At 51.8% G+C, this 9,101-nt stretch overlaps 6 protein-coding genes across 6 annotated transcripts in view; 3 read left to right on the top strand and 3 right to left on the bottom strand.

The window, feature by feature from the left end:
- Positions 1-375, top strand: part of PPTG_13013 (hypothetical protein) — a gene marked incomplete at both ends in the record, with an annotated part of 3,146 nt that extends 2,771 nt beyond the window's left edge. The window contains one exon of the mRNA XM_008908712.1: positions 43-375. Within this exon, the coding sequence (XP_008906960.1) occupies positions 43-375 (333 nt within the window). The remainder of the gene's footprint in view (positions 1-42) is intronic.
- Positions 376-458: 83 nt separating this feature from the next.
- On the bottom strand, positions 459-3,412 carry PPTG_13012 (hypothetical protein). Its single transcript, XM_008908711.1, has one exon. The coding sequence runs from the start codon at positions 2,962-2,964 to the stop codon at positions 598-600; it is 2,367 nt and encodes a 788-aa protein (XP_008906959.1). The 5' UTR covers positions 2,965-3,412; the 3' UTR covers positions 459-597.
- Positions 3,413-3,650: 238 nt separating this feature from the next.
- Positions 3,651-5,652, top strand: PPTG_13011 (hypothetical protein). Its single transcript, XM_008908710.1, has one exon. It carries the CDS (start codon positions 3,717-3,719, stop codon positions 5,556-5,558), a length of 1,842 nt encoding a protein of 613 aa, XP_008906958.1. The 5' UTR covers positions 3,651-3,716; the 3' UTR covers positions 5,559-5,652.
- Positions 5,635-6,786, bottom strand: PPTG_13010 (hypothetical protein). Its single transcript, XM_008908709.1, has one exon. It carries the CDS (start codon positions 6,525-6,527, stop codon positions 5,706-5,708), a length of 822 nt encoding a protein of 273 aa, XP_008906957.1. The 5' UTR covers positions 6,528-6,786; the 3' UTR covers positions 5,635-5,705.
- A 134-nt stretch (positions 6,787-6,920) lies between these two features.
- On the bottom strand, positions 6,921-7,228 carry PPTG_23149 (hypothetical protein; the record flags this gene model as incomplete). The annotated part of the gene is made up of 2 exons (XM_008908708.1): positions 6,921-7,069; positions 7,204-7,228. The coding sequence occupies 2 exons, from the start codon at positions 7,226-7,228 to the stop codon at positions 6,921-6,923; spliced, it is 174 nt and encodes a 57-aa protein (XP_008906956.1).
- Positions 7,229-7,482: 254 nt separating this feature from the next.
- Positions 7,483-8,153, top strand: PPTG_23148 (hypothetical protein; the record flags this gene model as incomplete). Its single annotated transcript, XM_008908707.1, has 2 exons — positions 7,483-7,496; positions 8,072-8,153. 2 exons carry the CDS (start codon positions 7,483-7,485, stop codon positions 8,151-8,153), a joined length of 96 nt encoding a protein of 31 aa, XP_008906955.1.
- Positions 8,154-9,101: the final 948 nt, after the last annotated feature.

Raw genomic sequence — 9,101 nt, 5'->3', positions numbered from 1 at the left:
GATGGACCTACTGACGGACCTACTGACGGCCCCACTACACAGCCTCCTACTACACAGCCTCCAACTACACAGCCTCCGACTACACAGCCACCAACTACGGTTCCTCCGCCCACGCCTTGTGATAACCAAGGCACTAACGGCATCGGAGTGGAGAACAAGGTGCACTACGCCAATGGAGGCATCTACAAGACTACGACAGGTCAACGGAATGACCAATCCTGGCATTCATGCTGCGTCGCGTGCTACAACGAGGTCGTCTGTAAAGCCTTTAGTTTCGAACAGACTTCTTCATCCTCACGGTGCGAGTTAACGACCTCGACTTCGAACAGGTTAACAAATCAGCAGAACTGGCAAGCGGGTAACATGGGCCGATAAGTCGCGGCACACGCTGCTTGCACAGCTGAGTGGGTAGAGTGGGTATGTATGCAGTTTTCGCTGTTGCAGCCAAATACATTCAACCAATGCACATTTTTTCTGTTACATGTATTGTTGTAGCGTTAAGTTTTAAGCGATCATTGGGCAAAGCCTTACTGTACAACTACCCGTGATGGGATCCCCAGGTTGCATCTGAGGTCTTGGTAGCCTTTCAATCTACAGTTAAACGAAATTCTGGCTGTAGTTGTCTTTGGGCTGGAGTTCGTTACTGGTGCGAGAGCGCTCCTGAAGCTTAATTCGTTGAACATTGTCACTGTCATTGGACAGTAATTCCGCTGCAGTCTTGACCTGGTTTTTCGTCTCTGCTATTCTCTTCTTTTCTCTCACCACCGCAGCGTACGTCGAGGCAGCTGATAACAGCACAACTATGGTAGCCAACACGATCGACAGTCCAATCGGAGGGCCGTACGAGTTCCTTGTAAAGTAAGACCCCCCAGACGAACTAGATACTGCAGTCGTGCACCGCGGCCCGCCCCACGACGACGGATGTGTACATACACAGCGCGCCTTCTGACACTTGCCCGTTTTCAGTGCAGATTTCCCCACTCTGCCTCCAATCGTGCAATCATCGCTCGAGTTGCAGAAAGCCTTGCCAGCTACTTGTTCCCATTTGTTGTCGTTGTCCTCGTACTCGTCCAAGTGTCCTTCGATCCACTCCTTCGTTGGGTGGCTCTTAGGATCGCAACCAACCTGCATATAGTTGTCTGCGTCCAGATCGTTGCCTAGATCTTGATACAACCGAATGTAGTCAACTTTCAAGAACATGGGGAAGGAGTCGCAAATCCTGTTCACCACTGGATCGGCACCGTCACCGCGACATTCGCTACCGGGGTTCGGAGGCTTCGCTCCCCACGTAGCGGAGAGAGCCACGTTGAAGATAACGTACATGGGTTCCTCCAGCATCGTCTTCTGTGGGTTAGATTTCTTGGAATTCTGCGGTACATCAGTGATAGAGGACGCCGCGATTTCAAAGAGCGGACTACCGTGCAGCATCCAGCGGACGTAGCCGTTCTCACCTGTGACCCATTCTACCTGGTAGACGACATAGTCCAAGTACGCTCCGACGTGCAGAGGCCAATTGGACGAGATGGCGTCCATCTGGTAGTCAAACGAACTCATGGCTCCAGATTTGGGTGTGGACGCATTGCGAGGACTCGTACACTTCGAATTGGTGTTGTCGGGGTCGCACAGATAGGCTCCAGTGTATGAGTTGATGACTGGGAAGCAGGTACCGTTGTAGTTGATGCCCCAGTGAAGTTCCCCTTGATCGTCGATCAGTCGCAGATCAGAGTGAACATCATAGGAAGCGGGACACGTTGTTAGCGAGCAAGAGTTCTCCTCCACACCAGCCTTTATAGACGCAGCAATGATGTTGTAACTCTGTTGCAAGCTGGCGTTCCGTGTACACTCGTTGTTGGACGCATACTGGAGGCCCTGATACCACGACCGGTGGCCTCGTTGTCGCTGGTAATACGCGGTCGGGACGTCGATGTTGTTCGCTCCGCGAGTCGAGCAAGCATAGCCGTAGAAGCAGCCTCCATAGTCTCCAGTCGATGGGTCTGGTGAAAACATTCGGTAGTCGTCCGGCATGCCCGGAGCGATTTGAAGCGACGACGATACAGCCAGCCCGCCGCCTTCCAATACGTCGATCTCCGGTGCACCACGACCTTGATTCGGGTTCAGACCGTAGCCGGGATTAGCGTCGCAAGCGCTGATGCGCTGGTTGCTCGAGTTGAACACGTTGGGGTCGCATTTATTGTAGGAAAACGGCCACATCCGGTTGGTCGAGGCCGAGAAAATGGAGCGGCCGAGGTTCCCCATCATCCAAATGCCAGGCCATGTCGGGTAGTACTGTGCAGTGGCAACTTTTCCAGATTTACCCAGTGCTAGATCTGGATTGCCAGAAGCCTTCGACACGGCCCCGGGGAGCTGCGCACGCACCTCTAGCATTCCTCCTTGATAGCAGAATTTGTTCCACGATTGCACCATCGCCGATCTGTAAAAGAAATTGACATGTGTAAACCCAGGCGGGTGCGTGTACATGTTGTAGACGTGGATAACGTTCACTTCGTCCACCGATTTAATGTAAAAGTAGCACGTGCCGTCGTCGTCACATCGGGTAGAAGTCATATTGTGCGAATAGAGCTCCAAAGCTCCATTCACACCGTCCGGTTTCTCAAGTGACGTCCAGATGTGGTCGTCTCCGGGTCGGAAACTGCGGTTCACGACGTTGAACTCGTCACTCATGACGAGATCCCATTTTCGACCGCGTGAGCTCGTGTACGTATGTCGGTCGCTCGGTGTGGCGGGATCGACCCAGACTCCAATGCCTGACTTGGTAGGGAACGTTCTACCTGCTGTTGAGTTCTCCTGGGTCTTGGCGAGCGTCACTGCTGCCATCCACAGTATTCCCAGTATTGAAACTTGGTGCTGAAATCTCATGGTTTGGCTGCTGGATTCTTGTAAAATGGTTAACTTGAGATGGCAATTTATCGAGTGAGAGCGTCGAATAACGAACGAGGAAGGCATGAGACGGACGACAGATATCCCAACAGCCCCGGCGATTGCCTCTATATAACCAACTTCCAGATTACTCGATGTGCCGCCAAGTGCTGATTCTATCCGTGCGTCGAGTAATCTACACGGTACGCAGAATTCAGTCGCACGTGATCACCAATATGAGTGACTCACTCATCGCCATAGCAACAACACGCCGTCCCATAATCTGTTAGTGACCATTTTCAAAAGCTTCGGACAGTGGATATTTCTTGCGGGCTGACGGTTTGTTTCCTTGGCAGTGCCACAAGTTGTCGATGGCTGGTCGTGGGGATAAGGACGGCAACGAACGCCACTGCGTATGTTACGCTGTCGTGTGCACTGCTGGGGCGTCACTGGCACCGACAAGTCGATCTTGGAGCAGACGTCAGTTAACTGCAGTCCCAATCGGTTGTCCACGGAGACCAGCCGCCGATTGGCTCTAACTCGTAAAATGATTGTAACCAATCAACGACCGTCACACCGAATTCTCTTCAATCGTTAGAGCCTGCATAAATTTATTTAATGGTTATCCACTGATAAATCAATCAACGAAGACTATCACTTTCTAGAGCGATATTTTCCCTTCAAATGCACTTCAGCACAAAAATATAGTACTCTTGAAAATGCGAATTCATCAAAATCGACCGATTTTTCCATCACGTCTCACAGGTTCAACGGCACCATGTGTCTCATCTCCCACAGACCTTCACCAATCCGGCTCCATTATCCCAAAGGCCTCGCCCATGGAGAGCTTGTTCGCGGTGCCCGACGCCGGCGCCTCTGCGGCCTCCCCGCCTGCATACAAACCCTCACCGTATTCGTACGCGTCTCCTCCTCCATCCGCCCACGTTTGGAACTCCCCGTCAGCCTATAGCAGCAGCGAAGGCGCATCTTCACCCGCATCCGACGATGTGTCTTCCGACCTCCCTCCGTCCAATTTCGACCAAGATTGGGAAATTCTGAGCGACCTTTTGATCGACGATGCACTGAGTGCACTTCCGCCGCCCTCGGTCGTCAATTTGAGCCACCATTCGCCCCAGGCGACGCTAAACTCGGCCCAGAATGTCCTATTCCGCCAGAGCGAGGCCTCGCCGTCGTCCCCGTTCTCTGGCGCCCTTCCAGCAGGTTACAGCAGCTCTAGTAGCGCCAATAGCGTTCCAGAGGCAGTTCCGGTTGCTCCACGACCCGTTGCAGCGAGCGAAGGTCCCAAGAAGCTCTCAAAAGGACGAAGTAGAGGCAGGAAGGTCGCTGATGCAGGTCTGAAAAAGGAGCCACTGACTCTGGAGGAGCAGAAGAAGCAGAGACGCCGCTCCCAGATCGCTTCCAGCGTTCAGAGACACAGAGAGAAGAAGAAATGCCTCGTGTCGTCGCTACAGGCCGAGATGGTTAGACTCACAGAGCAATTATCAAGTCTGAGAGCCGAGAGAAGAGCTCAAATGGCTAACAACGACCAGCTCGTGGCGTACGAGGAAGAAGCCATGACGCAACGACGCAAGAGGAAGCAGGCCGAGCAGAAGAACCAGGTGCTAAAGCAGGCTTTGTTCCAGCAGACAGCCTTCCTGGGAGGCATGAGGGCCTTAATGGGGGGAGGAGGTCTACCTTGCTCCAAGACGCTCGAGTTCCACGATTGGGTGCACTCGTACACCGCCCTAGCGTCGAGAGATGCTCTGGCCAGAAGGAAGGAGTATGTGGCGCACTTCCCAAAGAGCAAGATGGAACTGGCAAATAATCTGGTGCTAAAGAACACAGAGGACGAGACCCAGAGAATGTTGGCGGTTGGAGAAGTGTACTCGGGTAATGTGAAATTGTTGCACGACGGGACACGCGACGCCCAGGAATTCGACGACGGATTGATGCGGGAGCTGTTTAACACCACGACCAACACGCCTGATTGTTGCCAAACGGACGATGCGGGGGATGGACGTGTGATCAAGGAGTTCACTTCGGTCTTTTTGTTCAAAGAGACGCCTCAGTGTACGCTTGACATGCTGATGGATCTGGTTTTCACTAGTATGCGGTCGATTGGCGTGTACTACCCTGGTGTGGCATACCAATCTCGATCGGTGGACGAAGTGTACCAAAACGAAGACAGAGTGACCAAATCGCGTATTTTCTACACAGATCTGGCATCATCCATGGAGCCCATTTTGGAAATTGTGGACGAATCTCGCCAAACGGACGAGATCAAGGTGGAGGCTCGTGTCATCACTCGAGAACAGCGTAGCGCTGACGGAGGCATGATATTATGGGACTACGTGGACGACGACTCGTTGCACCCGATGCCTGTGGACTCTCCAGGCCGTAAGACCATTCGCCGAAACGTGTGTGGAGCGATGATCATTCGTCGCGAGCCGGGCACTGGTATGATGTCTGTTCGCCACACGTCCATCAAGGGATACTGTCCGTTGTCGAAAGCCAAGAACTCGACGCCCACGCCGGAGACGTCTGATGCTGAGGAGGCTCGACGAGCTGTAACGCGACGTATTGGCCTTCAAGCTTCAGAGTGCGACCGCGTCAAGGACCGATGTACACGTTACGTGTTCAACGACATCACCAGTCGCTTGAACTCTCTCCACGTCTCGTAGTGTCTCACCTTTGTTTTTGTCAGTACCAACTTTTGACAGTTCTCTCATAATTTGTTGCAATGAAAAAAAAAAAGCATTTTTAGTAACGAAAAGCGTTGGTTGATAACATTAATACCAGGGTGATGGTAATTTTTCATCTCTGTCAACCTAGTTCATAGCACCCAAGAGGGCCACGCCAATGATGGCCGAGAGGATGGCAGCAAGGTTGGTCTGGGGGATCGACGCGGCGCTGCTGGAACCTGCAGCACTGCCGCTGGCTGAGGACGACGAGGTGCTTGAGTTCGACTCGTCCGAACCAGCAGACGAGGCCGTGAGCGAGTACGAGTCGGCAATGCCCACGCCGGCGGCGTTGCGCTCGGCAACAGTGTCGAGGATCTCCTGGGGGCAAATGGACGAGCAGTTGAAGCGCTTCACACCGGCCAGCTGCTTGTCAGCCGCGTCGTTCTGGGCGATGCACGACATGCACGTGTGGCAGATGGAGGCAGGCTCCGTCGCCGTCGTGTTGATCTCCTGGACGCAGTGGAGCTTCTCGGCACAGATGGGGCCTTCTTCCTTAGACGTGGCAATGTAGCCATACGAGTCCACGCACTGATTTTGGTCGCTACACTCGCCAAACTGGGCCACCGTGCCTGACGTGGCGTTCGGGTTGGCCGAGTTTTGGCACGAGTTTTGGTCTTCCGACTTGCACTGGCACAATTTCTTCTCCTTGCCATTCTGCTTGCCCTGCGACACGCACTCGAGCTCGTAGCCGTTGAGTTCGGCGCAGTTGTCGTCGCACTCGAGACTCAAAAACTGCAACACGCACTTGTCCGGATTGTACTCGGTTCCCATGAACTCGGTGGTGCCGCTCGAGGCCTGAACGGTCGTGCCGTTCGTGCCCACGGCCATGGTGAGGCTGCCGCTGTCGTCGCTCTGGGCCAGCGCGCTGGAGGCGCCAATGGCGAGCAGGAAAAGCGTCTTGAGAGCCATAGCGGAGGAAGGTGGCGAATCGGAGAATGAGCAGGCATAGGTGCCGGTTTTGATGGAGGGCTGAGGCTGATGCTGATCTTGCACTTTTGGGACCAGCTGCCTGTCGTTTGCACGCCGACCGCTGGACCGACTCTATGGCGCTGCGCCTCGTCTGTCCAAGTTTATATGTTTGTTTTTTATGTAAAGGACTTGGTGTTTGTATGCTGTGGGGGAATGTTTTTTGAGTTTTTAGTGTATCGAGGCGTTTTTTTCTCTGTTTGAAAAAGTGTTGCTGTCTGGTGATAGGATTTGATTCGGATTGATGCCGGCAAAGCTCACACTTCATCTCGGTGCTTTCCAATGTGCGGCTGAGTGTTTCCTGCCTCTTGAAGCGCAAAGCTCGGTGCGCTGCTTTCAAGCCACTTTTACTCGGTACTTTGGTGAAGCGTTTCGTGGAAAAGCGTCGAGAAAAATGATGCGCCGGGCAGCCAGCAGCTTCACCTTGTGGAAGGGCAGTGTAGGTGCGAAGTCCAGTCTATACGAGTGTCCGGCGTTGGCGCATGCTACACTGGAAGTTTCTGCAGGGATTTCACTGCGTTAGCTACGACTTGCGAGGGGGCATTTCCGAGTCCCACTCGCCACAGCGGACATGTCCTTCAAGCATCGTGTCGGTGAAGTGATAGATCAAAGATCTCACCCTTATCGTTGGCCGAATCGGCCATTGATGTCTTTCGAATGTCAGCGTCGAATATTTGGCGTCCTGTACTGTGGATACGTCAAAGCTCGAGATGCTCGAGACATGCCAAGTCGACCTCGTCACTGTGGCACTGACGCCAGTAGCGGAGCTCTTCGGTGGTGAATGCTGACTGTGAAAAAAAAAATCAAAAAAAATTGAATTGCAGCGACAACTTTTTGGATCAAAAGTTCAAAACAAGAGAATACGCTTGATTCAAAGTTCACGCCGCAGTTTTCAACGATGGTGAAAGTGCAGTAAGTAACGTTCATTAGCGCCGAAATCGCTCGGTGAAAGTGCAGCATTGCAGCCATGTGTGTCATGTGAGGATGCCACCGAGACCATCCGGTGGTGTTGATTCGGCTCAGTTGACGTTGAGGCAGCACGTTGCAAACGGTGTTTGAACAGGCTCCACATTGCCTTATCTGAGCTCTGACACTCGAATTATGGCGGCGTCTGACTCATATTTGCCATCTGAACCACCGCCGCACAGGAGACGTTGGTGCAGTGGCGTCCTGCAGAGCTGATATGCTAACAGCGTCGGGAATCGAGCGAGACAAATTTGCTTCTATCGTTTGCTCAGTTTTGGAAGGTGCTGGTAGTAATTTCGAAAGAGTATCTGTAATATCGCCATCCCGAACAAAAAATTCCTGAGGCTCTCTCCGAAGCTTGTGGATACTTCATTCTGAGTTTTATCCTCGCTTAGGATACCGACGCCGATTCCGCGTTATTTCTTCGTGTGCATTCATCCGATATCGCTGCCGAACAAATGGATTGTCAAGGATATTTGGGAAGTGGCTTCGATCGGAAATCACTTATGAACCTGTATCAGGGTGGCACCAAAGTACGAAGTGAAGAATTTCGTCGCTGGTCGATTGGCTCAGCTTGGTGTGCCTCACGCCAGCATCAGATGATACTTGACTCAAATGATCTCGTGAATGGTATGTTGGCAACATGATGTTCATAAGAAAATTTATTTTCAGTTCATTTGATAAAAATAAATGATATTGGAGCTGGTACCTAGTACAAGGTCAATTTGGTGTCAGTGACAATTCATCGTCGTGTTCAGATTGTGAAGGATGCACAACGATGTGTGCTGTCGACTGCGGAGAGATGGCATTAATACTTGCAGTTTATCAGCTATTACAACATGAATTATATGGTATGCTTTTGCTGCAAGCTCACGTGCAGGGGTCCAGATCGGTGAATTTTACGAGGTTACTTGAAGAGCCAAACCAACAACAAATTTGGACAGATATGCAATGCTATTGTTCAGATCGCGAGCAGTTGTGCGGCTATCGCGAGGATCAAGTAATTTGGTAATTGTACCAGAAACTTGTCCGAAAGTTTTTAGCTCTGCATTTTTTTCTACACAATAGCAGGCTCTAATTCGAAAGGGGCTCAAATCAAATGTACATGCTCGGTCGAGTTGTAATATTTGGGTGGTTATTCGTAAAGTTACAACTAGCACAAGAGTGGGTGGAATTTTAAGAAATCGAGGAGTACGACAAGACTACTTTCTGACGAAGACGTAAATGGATGAATGCATGTTTCTGTTTTTGTCAAAAAGAAAGGTGGCTGTCGAATGGTTGGAGACTCTGACCGATCAATGGGCAGCATGGTAAGCAGCAATACTCCCCGCCTGTCCGTTGTTTAGCCCAGTCGTCTACCCGCCGTTGAAGTCATCTCGCTCACGGAAGTTGGAAATGTTTGCTCAAACCGTTGAGGAATAGATACCAGCGTTGAAGTAGTGAACTTTGTTCTCCACCCTCAATACCGCTTGTGTCCTGGTCAGTGCACGGTGCTGTTGGAGGCTCCGTGGTGACTTCTTCGGTCGGGTACTTCGTCGCGACATCTTCAGG

The sequence above is a fragment of the Phytophthora parasitica genome, assembly GCF_000247585.1.
Source record: "Phytophthora parasitica INRA-310 unplaced genomic scaffold supercont2.31, whole genome shotgun sequence".
Lineage (NCBI taxonomy): Eukaryota > Oomycota > Peronosporomycetes > Peronosporales > Peronosporaceae > Phytophthora > Phytophthora nicotianae.
This window is presented reverse-complemented; position numbering and strand designations above follow the sequence as displayed.

Excerpts from the sequence above, each read along its gene's own strand:
- PPTG_13012 (XM_008908711.1), bottom strand. The coding sequence starts at position 2,964 with ATGCCTTCCTCGTTCGTTATTCGACGCTCTCACTCGATAAATTGCCAT.
- PPTG_13011 (XM_008908710.1), top strand. The coding sequence starts at position 3,717 with ATGGAGAGCTTGTTCGCGGTGCCCGACGCCGGCGCCTCTGCGGCCTCC.
- PPTG_13010 (XM_008908709.1), bottom strand. The coding sequence starts at position 6,527 with ATGGCTCTCAAGACGCTTTTCCTGCTCGCCATTGGCGCCTCCAGCGCG.